We start from the raw sequence: 13,060 nt of genomic DNA, 5'->3' as shown, positions 1-13,060 counted from the left end.
CAGTTGTGGGAATCTGTTAAACACGAATCAAAAGTATAGAAAGCCACTGTATATTCCTTGCATTTCACTCAACATTTCTTGGGAACACTAACTAAAGCCAACAAGATTTATTTGCAAAGATTCCAGTTCAAACCAACCCAAAACTTGGCTGCAGTACAGACTGCACATTTTTAACTTCCTAACACTATTTTCTTAATGATACATGCAACCATATAGAAATGGCCAGATCAATACAAACAGAAAATAAAAGAATGTATTATTCACCACACAAGTAAGTCAAACTGAAAATAATTTAAAAGTCTAAAAAATTTCCTCATATATTAACAGCCACTTATTTGACATATTTGGCTATCACAAGATACATAATTTTAGGTTTCAGTCTATTGACTTAGAAATGGGTACAAGTTTATTAACTTCTTTATGCGTTTGTTGTAGCAAGATAGTTAAAAAGTAGCAGCAGTAAGATGGGGTTGACGGGCTATGGCACTGAGAGCTGAGAAAACAGTGGCAGTGGAAGAGTCCATACCATGGTAAACACTAGGGCTTTCTTAGGAAATGTCCTAATACTATAAAGGCAGAACTCCCTACACACTTCCCCATCCCTGAGAGCTATACAGTATTACCACAGAGCATGAGGACTGTTTTTTACTGTTTTTAATGATGCCCAGTCATCACCAAAATATTATGTTCAATACATTCTAATAAAGAAGAGTTGCACAGTGTATATTTTAGGAAACTTTCCAAGAAAAAGAATTGATCTGTAAAGCTTAATTGCTTCAAAAGTGTGAAAACATCAGTAATCTAAAAAATTCACCTATGTGGAAAGCTTTATTCTAAATAATGTCACAGAAATAGGGTGCTGATGTGCTTAGCGGGCTTAACCAAATATGATCTCCGTTCTGAGATTTTCTGTATAACCTAAGTTATCAAGCACAAAAATTAGATTCAGCTCAGTTCTAGATGATAACTACAGCCTCACCTCATAAATAAAGCCTCACACAGAAAAAACCAACACATCAACAATTTCCATATATAAACTTTATTCCATTTGACATCATACAAAAATTTAAACTTAAAGAAGAAATGAAAATCTGCACCTTTACAAGTCAAAGAAAAGCAAAAGTCTTAGCATTTGAATTGGTCTGCAAAAAACTCAAATACATTAGAGGTACAAACTGTGCTACAGCAGGTCTCAAAGAAGTTGTACACAGTCCTTCTGAAAAAGTTAAAATTGTTTTCAAGATTACTCTTCATATTTAAATGTACAGGCACTGACCAATTTACAAATATTTACATAAACCATAATCAATCTTAATAAACACTGTAGGTTTTTTTTAGCAGCCACCACTACTTCTTCATATGGAAAAAAATACTAAAAAAGATATCTTTACAAACATTAAGCTTTTATTTATAATTTTGTCTTACCTAAAACATTTTATAGTGGCTTACTGCCTAAAAATTCCAGTTTAGATTACAATCCTACACTTGTACACAGACAAACTCTGATACTGTCAATAGGATATAATCTCAACTTTGATCTTTCAGTTTTTGTTGCTTCATGTTACAGGGAAAATAAAAGCAGGAAAACGTGAAATAAAGTAAAAGTGCACATTGCACTGAACTATCATAAAGCACAGGGGACTTCATCTTTTCAAAAATCTACAACGAACTAATTCTTTAAAACAACTTACTAACCTCTAAACAATACAGGGTGCTCATATTACTACAGTGCAAAATGTACTGTTTTCAACAAAAATTTAAAGCAATCTCAAGAGTACATCAAAAGCATGTGAGGTACTAATGAAATGCTAATATAGACACACCCAAAGCCTCAGTCTATCCCGGAGAGTCAAGTGAAGACTTAAGGCAATTGTCCAGTATTTCATGCCTCTGCAGTGATTTCAGTGAAATTACAGATTTCATTTTGTTTCAAGTAACCGAATAACTGGCTTGAATCTTCACTTTACCAGAACAGACGGGCAACAAACTATATACTGTACGTTATATGTTAAGTATGTGTGAATCAGTCCCTTTCCAAAATTCCACACATCCCTTCAGTATTAGCATGTGGTATAATTAATTGAAGTTATATCAAAAACCTTTTATTTGTTCAGATAATTCCCCCAAAAATATTTTATCTGATCTCTTGAAAATCCATGCCATAATATTACGAATCAATGTAAACATTTTCAAAAATACATCTTTAAATCAAAGGGTTTTATTAGGAAATGTCATAATAAAATATGCAATCTTTATATAAGTATGTCCTCTTAAAAATAAAACATGAAAACAAGAACAGTTAAAAAGAAACCATGATGGAGGTAAACAAAATGCATTATGGTGTTACTATTGTTCTTTATTTCTCAGAAGAATTTATTAAGATATAGAAGCCAGTTATCTTTTCAGGATAGCAGCTCTTAAAGGTAGTATACTGTTCAAATCTCTTTTGTTTTTCAATCTGTGCCATGACTGGGAGAAAAAGAAAAAAATAATTCTTAAAACATAAAATATAAGTGGAACAAAAGACTGAAAAGAGAGTTACTAGAATGTTAACAGTGGTTCTCTCTAGGAGGTAAAATTTGGGGTGATTGTGTGTGTGTGTGTGTGTGTGTGTGTGTGTATGTGTTTTTATCTCCCAAGTTTTTAATATAGTAAATGTCTTTTTTCTGCTGTCAGAAAAGAAAATGTTATTTAAAAACCCTATACCTGTGTGGTTCCAATTTATTAATAAAGAAAGGGACAGACACATAGGTGGTACAAAAAGATACAAATGACAATATTAACATTTACTCACAGACTTAAATAATTTCATCTAAAATAGCAAAGTAATTAAGACAAAACCTTTGGGGTTTGAGAGAGTGTGAGATTATTTCAATTATTTGGTTGACTAGTTTGCATCAATAAGCTTTTCCAATTAAAAATAGTACTACAAAGCAGAGAGTAAACCTCTAATAAACCACTTTCATGTGCTTCAGAAAAAGAAGAGCACACAGAACTTATCAAAAAGAAAAAAAACAAATTCTTATTCACAGGCTACAGATTTGGCTCACTACTCAGTGACTGCATATCTGGTTTATTCTTACTTCAGTTGTTCAACTGACTAAAAGTATTGGTTTTAGAGCTGAACAATCCTAAATGAAAGTTCAGGCATCAAGAAAAACCACAATGTAGCAATGCTGTTTTTGAATTCTCAGTTTAATCTGATAGACCTAAATATTTCCTCTTGGATATTTATTTTGCCCTGCAGAATTCTATTAATTTTAAATTTTCTATTCTGGTTGATAAAAAGAGGACCTAATGTGAAAGACAGCTTGTAATATGACATACTTACATTTTTAATTATCATCAAAATAAAGTCTACTTGTATGTCTAATGAAAAAGTATTCCCCTAAAATGACCTTCACAGTTTGCTGATCTTTTTTTCTTTAATGAGGCATTCTCTCCTATCTGTCTCATAGTATATATTTACATCAATGTGTTTTTACACAGTACTTCGAACTCCTTGAGGAAAGAAACCACACCGATGAATAAATTCATATTATGGACTAAAGAGTGAAGGAATAAACAATATTTTATATACATATCACTGAGGTTTATATATAATGTGTGTGTACACAAATATACACATTGATTTTTTTAATTTCTCAAAATATAAACAAAGATAAAATGGTGCTCGAATTCCGTGTTACAATGGGGTATACAGAAGAAAAATCATAGAACAAACATTAGCTTTCTTCTAAAGCTATAGTAGTTCCTTGATATTTCAAGGACAGAAAGGAGTCAGTTAGGTTTTATTCACTCATTTTGATGCTTACTTCCATGAAAATGAAAGCCATGTAAATGAACACAGAGTTCGATTTCTCTGTAGGAAAAGTGTATCTAGCAAGTCATGAATTCTCTATTGTGCTACATTAACAGCTTCATAACACAGGAACCACGGCTACTCTGTCCTATTAGATTTTTTTTTTTTCCATTTTCAAAGCATACTAGTCCACTAAGGTTTCTAGAGTTAATCTCATACACTGTTTACCTTTAAAAATTGATCCTTGATCATGTCAAATTTCTGCTTTTCATGCACAGCTCTGGCCGTATTTGTTCCATCAAAAGGTTCTAGAGTGTCAAATGCACATATAAACAAGAAATTATTAAAATGAGAATTTTGGTTTCTATATTAGGTTGAACTATATGAAAGAGCCAATATTTGACAGTTTTTAACCTATGAAATAGCAAGTGCACATTGTGAATCCTAATTAGATATCTGCATAAGAAAGTTTTATATACCTGTGAACCATCTAATAAGGTAGACAGAATTCAAGTGACAGGACAAGTAAAAACAAAGTCATCAGCATAGGTATGTTTTAAGTCTAAGTTATAAAAATAAGATTTCTGAAGAATGACAAAGGGTCAAAGACCTATCCCCTACCCTTAGAGAACTAAAAATAAAGAACAAAGTATTATCAAAAGGAATAAAACACTATACACAAGAAAGGTGGTCAATGTCAAATATCACAGAAAGGTAATTTTAAATTTAATTTTAAAAGACCACTGATTTATCCAGCAGAGGAAAGGTCAATACCTTTGAAACTAGAAGTTTAATACTCATAACGATGGAAAACAGTACAAAGTTATGGTGTGAGTGGACAGTTTAACGGTTTAGAAAAAGATACAGTGAGAACAGTAATTTGTAGGGGAAATTTAGCAGTGAAAGAAGAGAAACAGGAGAGCAAGTATAGAAGTATAGAAGACAGGAAGAACACAAAGGAAAGGTGTGTGTGTGTGTGTGTGTGTGTGTGTGTGTGTGTGTGTGTTACCTTCCACATATTCACGTCCACCCCACTAACCCTTCCCCCACAAGATAAGAGAGAAGAGTCCATATGTAGCGATAAGGAAACTGTCTATATGAGAGGACAAGGAAATTGAGGATACTAGTGAGAAAAGGAAGATAACTAAAGGCATTAGAAATGAGATGGGATAGCCGAAATAATGCCAGGAGTAGGTAAAAATTAGTAGTTTAAGAATTCTGGCACTGAAAAAGGAAAAAAAAAACACCACAAAAACTAATTACAAGAGCCAGTACCAATCAAGAGCATTTTTCAACGATGAGAAGACGTACGTATGCTCTAAAGCTGAAAGAAAATGACTAAAGAGAAAGAGAATCAAGTGGCTAGAAAGAAGAAATGGAACAGAGGGGAAAGACCTGGAAAAAGTGTGGAAGAATAGAAAATCTGATGAAGAGGTTAACTCTAGATTTGTCATATAATCTAAGCAGGCCCATAATTTTAAAACACTCCTTTTGTATGTACATTTTTTGATTGTTTAGAAAGGCTATTTTTAAAAGGAGTTTATTGTCACAGTACAAGCATACCTTGTTTTATTGCACTTCATTTTATTGTGCTTCACAGATACTGTGTTTTTTGTGGCAACCCTGTGAACAAGTCTACTGGTGGCATTTTTCCAACAGCATTTGCTCACTTTGTTGTCTCTGTCACATTTTGGCAATTCTCACAATATTTCAAACTTTTTATCATTATACTTGTTATAGTGATCTGTGACCAGTGCTCTTTGATGTTGCTATTGGAATTTTTAGGGGGCACCACGACCACACCCATATAGGAAGGCAAACTTTGTAAATGCTGTGTGTGTTCTGACTGCTCCACCCACTGGCCATTGCCCTGTCTCTCTCCCTTTCCTTGGGCCTTCCTATTTTCCCTGAGACACATCAATATTGAACTTAGGCCAAAAAATAACCCATGATGGCCTCAAAGTATTCAAGTGAAGTGAAAGGAAGAGTCACACAGTTTTCACTTTAAATCAAAAGCTAGAAATGATTGAGTTTGGTGAAGAAGGCATGCTGAACACCAAGACAGGCCAAAAGCTAAGCCTCTTGGAATGAACGCGAAGTTGCGAATGCAACGAAGTTCTTGAAGGAAATGAAAAGAGCTATTCCTGTGAGCATATGAACATGAAAGTCAAAGTCTTACTGCTGATACGGAAAAAATTTTAGTGGTCTGGACAGAAGACCAAATAGCCACAACATTCTCTTAAGCCAAAATCTAATTCAGAGCAAGGCCCTAACTCTCTCCAATTCTACGAAGCCTGAGAGAGGTGAGAAAGCTGCAGAAGAGAAGTCTGAAGCTAGCACAGGTTTGTTCATGAGGTTTAAGGAAAGAAGCCACCTCCATAACATAAAAGTGCAAGGTGAAGGAGCAAGCGCTGATGTGGAAGCCACAGAAATGTATTCAGAAGATGTAGCTAAGATAATTCGTGAAGATGCCTACCGTAAACAACAGATTTTCCAAGTAAATGAAACAGCCTTATACTGGAAGAAGATGCCATCTAGGATTTTCGTAACTAGAAAGAAGATGCCTGGCTTCAAAGCTTAAGGATAAGAGGACTCTCCTGTCGGGGGCTAATGTAGCTGATAACTTTAAGTTGAAACCAATGTTCATTTACCATTCTGAAAATCCTAGGGCCCTTAAGAATTACGTTAAATCGGGGCGCCTGGGTGGCGCAGTCGGTTAAGCGTCCGACTTCAGCCAGGTCACGATCTCGCGGTCCGTGAGTTCGAGCCCCGCGTCGGGCTCTGGGCTGATGGCTCAGAGCCTGGAGCCTGTTTCCAGTTCTGTGTCTCCCTCTCTCTCTGCCCCTCCCCCGTTCATGCTTTGTCTCTCTGTGTCCCAAAAATAAATAAAAATGTTGAAAAAAAAAATTAAAAAAAAAAAAAATTACGTTAAATCTACTATGCCTGTGTTCTATAAATGGAGCAACAAAGCCTAGATCGCAGCACATCTGTCTACAACAGTTTACTAAATTATTTTAAGCCACCTTTTAAGACATACTATTCAGAAAAAAAATTCCTTTCAAAATATGACTGCTTATTGACAATGTACCTGGTCACCCAAGAGTTCTGATGAAGATGTAAAAAAAATTGTTGTTTTCACGTCTGCTAACACAACATCCGTTCTGCAGCCCATGGATCAAGAAGTGATTTCGACTTTCAAGTTTCATTATTTAAGAAATATATTTTGTAAGGCTATAAGACAGTGATTCCTATATGGATCTTGGCAAAGTCCATTGAAAAACCTTCCGGAAAGGATTCACCATTCTACATGCCAGTAAGGACATTTGTGATTCATGGGAAGAGGTGAAAATATCAGCATTAATGGGAGTTTGGAAGAAGCTGATTCCAGCCCTCATGAATGACTTTGAGAGGTTCAAGACTTCAGTGGAAAAAGTAACTGCAGATGTGGAAAGAGTGAGAGAAGTAGAATTAAAAGTGGAGCCTGAACACTGTTGTCAGCGCAGAGCCTGCGTCAGATCCTCTGTCCCCCTTTCTCTGCTCTCTCCCACTTGCACTCTCAAAAATAAACAAACATTAAAAAAAGAAGAAGTGAAGCCTGAAGACGTGAATGACTTTTGCCACAATCTCATGATAAAACCTGAATGGATAAGGACTTCCTCTTACAGATGAGCAAAAAAAAATGGTTTCTTCAGATGGAATTTACTCCTGGTGAAGATGCTGAAATGTCATCAAAGGATTTAATGTTACATAAACTTAGTTGAAAAAATAGAGCAGGGTTTGAAAGGACTGACTCCAATTTTCAAAGAAATACTATGAGTATAATGCTCTCACATGCTATAGAGAAATCATTTGTGAAAAGAAGTCAATCAATGCAGCAAACTTCACTGTCTCATTTTAAGAAATTGCCACAGCCACCTCAATCTTCAGCAAACAGCATCCTGATTAGTCAGTAGCCATCAACATCAAGATCCTCCACCAGCAGAAAGATAATGACTTGCTGAAATCTCAGACAATGGTTAGCATTTTTTAGCAACGGTCTTTTTAAATTAAGGTATGTACATTTTTCTTTCTTTTTTTTTAATATCTTATTTATTTTGAGAGAGAGCATGAACGGGCAAGGGGCAGAGAGAGGGAGACAGAGAATCCCAGGCAGGCCTGTACTGTCAGCATAGAGCCTGATGTGGAGCTCAAACTTAAAATCCATGAGATCAGGACCTGAGCCGAAATCAAGAGTCGGACGCTTGACTGAGCCACCCCGTATACTGTTCTTTTAGACATAATACTATTCACACCTCATAGACTACAATATAGGGTAAACGTAACTTTCATATGACCAGGAAACCAAAAACTTCATTTGACTCACTTTATTGTGATATTTGCTTTATTGTGGTGGTCTGGAACTGAACCCACAATATATCCGAGGAACGCCTGTGCTTTTTTTTAAAAATAGAGTAATGCCTTATGCCAAGCTACCAGATCACATCACACACAGCACTTCACAACAGTTTTTAATATTCAAAAGAACACAAGTAACTAAAATAATACACACCCACTATGCAATTTAACCAACCACCAAAGCAGGAAATTAAATTTCATATTCAAAGACGCTTAAGATGTTGCATATAATCCAAGAATAAAATATTCTAAATTTGATGTTTTCCTACAAACACTGCACTTAACACTTAACACATTCTTTTTTACCTCAAGATTTACAAAAGTCTTCAACTTGGAATCTGTGAGAGTAATTTTGCCTCTTGAAGTCAATTTCCCACCAACTCAAAGAAATATTCAACAACATGTAAATTAATTTTAGAGAACAGATTATCTTCAGAGCATTCGATTTTTAAAGTAAAATAAATACTATTCATAAAAACCTAGCTTGCCTTAAGTATCGATATTTTAGCTATAAAAGAACTCATTTTATCTCAGTATAAGAATCATCACATGAAGATAATATTTTCTTCCACCTTCAAGTCATGAAATTAAATTTCAAGCACCAGAAGCAGGAGGGATGAATAAAGACTGCTCAAATATTACCAACTGGAATATTAAACGCCTAAATTCGTATTTACTATTTTTTACAGCTAAAGAATTAATTTTTTAAAATTCAATGAAAACACTCAGCCATAAAAAAGAATGAAATCTTGTCATTTGCAACAACGTGGATGGAGCTAGAGAGTATTAAGCTAAGTGAAGTAAGCCAGAGAAAGACAAATGCCATATGATTTCACTTATATGTGGAATTTAAGAAACAAAACAAACAAACAGAGGGGGAAAAAGGGAGGCAAACCAAAAAACACACTCTTAACTACAAAGAACAAACTGATGGCTACCATAGGGGAGGAGAGTGGGGGGATGGATTAAATAGGTGATGAGGATTAAGGAGGGCACTTGTGATGGGCACTGCATGGTGTATGTAAGTACTGAATCACCAAATTCTACACTTAAAGCTAATATTACACTGTATGTTAACTGGAATTTAAATAAAAAATTGGAAGAAAAAAAAGAAAATTTTATAACTAAAAGACTTGTAAGCCAGAATATGAATGTATTAATTTTAACTGAAATACAAACTGAAATTATTCAAGTAATTCTCTCAGTACCATGGTGATAACTGGGTGGTAAAGTAGTAGTTGTGGGAAAGCTACCTTCGACACAGATGTATTTATTTCTCCATTCAATACCATCAGGCCTGGGAATGGCTTTGGCTTCACGAACTGAAATCATTTGACTGTTCCAGCTAAAAGAAGAAAAATACCGAGTTAACTATTTGCTTAATTTTCATTTTATTAGGTTTATCATATTTAACAGCGAGTCCCATTCTGATTTTCTCACAGAATACTGAAACTTGCCTCCACCCTCAGCACGACAATCCCTATTTCCCCTTCTTTTTTCTCCATAGCACTTAAATTCTAACAATTTGCTTATTTATTATGTTACTGTTTGTGTGTCTCTCCCAAGCCGAATGAAAGCTCCAAGATAATTTATGTATTTTTTTCACTGTTCGAATATTGTTTAGTACAAAGTAAACATTCAATACATATTTACTGAATAAATGAATATGAAAAATAAGAAAATATAAGCAGAAAATATAAAAATTATGTTCATTGTTAGCACCTCAGGAAGGATTTCTTATTAAGACATGTAATCGCACATTGTTTTCTGATATCATTAAATAATCTTGTTTAGTGCATGTCCATTTATATGATTTGGGAGAAAATTTTGCAATTTTCCAATAGAAGCCAGTAGGTGCTGTTTTAGGAAAAATTAATACTCTATGAAAACATTGTTATTGCTGTATATCAGATGTAGCTATTAACAGTAAAGTTATATTCAAGTAAAACAATTTTATCAACATGTCGAAAGGTAAACTGACCAGTCTGTCTGTAGTAGGTACTAACCTTACATTCTGGTTTTGTTTGGTTTTTTTATTTCTTTATAATAGTTCTGCACAAGTATGATTTTCGTTTTCTCTAAAATGTATGACAATTCACCTTGTATACAAGATAAAAATAAGTTTGGAAAATAGGTGAAATCTTTTTTTTTTTTTCAGCCATATTTAGTTCTGTCCACCATTTCAGTAAGAACAGAAAGACCAAGTTTTGGGACCTTCCATCTCCAACATTTATCTACTCGTCATCTATTTATCAGACAAAGAATTTCTAAGAATATAATCATGGGTCCAATATGGCATTTGTTTCTGGAAAACTGATCCATCTCTATGTTAAATATGCAAGAAAACATTGCACCTTGTGAAGTTGGATAATTGAATAGGATCCTTGAAGTATGATTTTCTATTTTTTCTTATCAGGAATACTAGAAATACTTAGCAAAGACAGCTTTTAAATTAAGAATACGTATCAGAATTTATGCTTTTTAAAAACTAAGTAGGTTATCAAAGAGAAATACTTAGTATTAATTACAGTAACATGTTTTAGATCTGTCATGTACAGCAGCTCCATTAGTAGAAACTTCAAACAGAAAAGAACTACAATGCTCTGTTGGTCCAAGTTTGTTTCCAAAATTTTTGTAAAATAACAAGGAAGGGGCATCTAGCTGGTTTAGTCGTAAATAGAGCATGAGACTCTCGATTTTGGGGTCATGAGTTCAGGACCCACACTGGTTATAGCGATTACATACATACATAAATACAAAAGAAAAAAAAAATAACAATGTAAAGGAGAGAGTTATAGAACCATGTGCCAGAACCAAACAATGATACTTTGTGCTACACTTTACTTCATACCACTTGAGGTAAATTTCACTAATAAAATGAACTTTTTCCTGAGACTACTTGTTTCTCATTCAACTTAAAGGACAGTTGAATCTGAAATAAAATTAAAATTGGAATGTTAAAAAGGTGTAGACCGATTTTTTTTTTCTTTCAGACAAATTTAGAATGTTGAAATACTGTATCCTGCTGTTAAATTACAGTTGTTTTTTTTTTAATCAAAGGAACTCTTCTTACCACCATACTTCTATGAAATACAATCCTGAATTTATATTACATGCCAATACTTAGTTCTAAACTGGGTCACAGAAACATATGTTACATACCTACATTCACTTTATTATCCCTAACCAGGTATCATTTAAGCTGCAGCCTATAATCAACCTGAATAATGCAGCTATTTAAGTGACTATATCATTTGAAGTACTTCACAAAGGAAAAAAAAAAAAAAAAAGAATATTTTAAAACACTATAATTCAGACTGATTCAATCTATTGCATTTTCAAAGCGCTTTTAAATATTTCTAAATTGTTAAATATTTGAAATAATAAAATACGATATATAATTTATTTACTATTTTTATTTTTAGAGGTGAATTTAAATGTAGAATCCAAATGGAAATTTATAAACATTTTCCCTAAATATGTCATTCTTTAAAACAGGGCCCTAATTAACTCTTGTATCATACTATATTTTTCCTTATTTTATTTTTTTAAGCATATAGTGCAACAATGATTTCAGTAGATTCCTTAGTGACCTTTACCCATTTAGCCCATCCCACAACCCCTCCCACAACCCCTCCCGTAACCCTCAGTTTGTTCTCCATATTTATGAGTCTCTTCTGTTCTGTCCCCCTCCCTGTTTTTATATTATGTTTCCCTTCCCTTAGGTTCATTTGTTTTATCTCTTAAAGTCCTCATATGAGTGAAGTCATATGATTTTTGTCTTTCTCTGACTAATTTCACTCAGCATAATACCCTCCAGTTCTATCCATGTAGTGGCAAATGGCAAGATTTCATTATTTTTGATTGCCGAGCAATACTCCATTGTATATATATGCCACACCTTCTTTATCCATTCATCCATCGACGGACATGTGGGCTCTTTCCATACTTCAGCTATTGTCGATAGTGCTGCTGTAAACACTGGGGTGCATGCGACCCTTCTAAACAGCACCCCTGTATCCCTTGGATAAATACCTAGTAGTGCAATTGCTGGGTCATAGGGTAGTTCTATTTTTAGTTTTTTGAGGAACCTCCTCCATACTGTTTTCCAGAGTGGCTGCACCAGCTTGCATTCCCATCATACCATATTTTTCTATTGTAATTTGTTTGCCATATGAAAATCTATTATTTTTCACTCAATAATTAAGGTGTAAAATAAGATACAGCCTATAAAAGAGGAATGTGTCAGGAAAGCAGATAGAGGGCTTAATTTAATCTAAAATAGATTTGATAATATATGGTAATATTTTGAATATAAAACTTAGTTTACCAACTCTATATTGGTAAGATGCCTGCTTCTTTACTTAAGTAATGATAATGGACTGCTACTTATCCATTAACTCTCTCCTAGCCATTTTTTTAATGACAAAGTGTTTTGAAATGTTTTCTTAAATAGGAACATTAAAATTAAAATTTTAAGTCTAACAAAGCAAGTCAAAATTATGGGTCCGATACTATATGACCATGTATATATGTACACATATACATATACATACATACATACAAATACTAAGACTAGTCTAATTAAGTGAACAAATATGTATTTGGGGCTGGGAAGCAAACAAAAAGAAAACTTTGTCAGGGATTTCAAGCTTCTTATGCAGACAGAAAATTTTGGTCTAATGCTAGAGTTCTGGTTTTAAAAAAAATTTTTTAACATTTTTGAGACAGAGAGAGAGACAGAGCGTGAGCGGGGGAGGGTCAGAGAGAGAGGGAGGCACAGAATCCGAAGCAGGCTCCAGGCTCTGAGCTGTCAGCACAGAGCCTGACGTGGGGCTTGAACTCATGGACCGTGAGATCATG

The 13,060-nt window shown here is 34.2% G+C and overlaps 1 protein-coding gene across 1 annotated transcript in view; it reads right to left on the bottom strand.

Moving 5' to 3' along the window:
• Nucleotides 1–1,023: 1,023 nt before the first annotated feature.
• The window catches only part of TENT2 (terminal nucleotidyltransferase 2), a 72,170-nt gene continuing 60,133 nt past the window's right edge, over nt 1,024–13,060 (bottom strand). Inside the window, 3 exon segments of the mRNA XM_030323705.1 lie at nt 1,024–2,469; nt 4,031–4,110; nt 9,451–9,542. Of these exon segments, the coding sequence (XP_030179565.1) occupies nt 2,395–2,469; nt 4,031–4,110; nt 9,451–9,542 (247 nt within the window). The 3' untranslated portion in view covers nt 1,024–2,394.

The sequence above is a fragment of the Lynx canadensis genome, chromosome A1 (assembly GCF_007474595.2).
Source record: "Lynx canadensis isolate LIC74 chromosome A1, mLynCan4.pri.v2, whole genome shotgun sequence".
Lineage (NCBI taxonomy): Eukaryota > Metazoa > Chordata > Mammalia > Carnivora > Felidae > Lynx > Lynx canadensis.
This window is presented reverse-complemented; position numbering and strand designations above follow the sequence as displayed.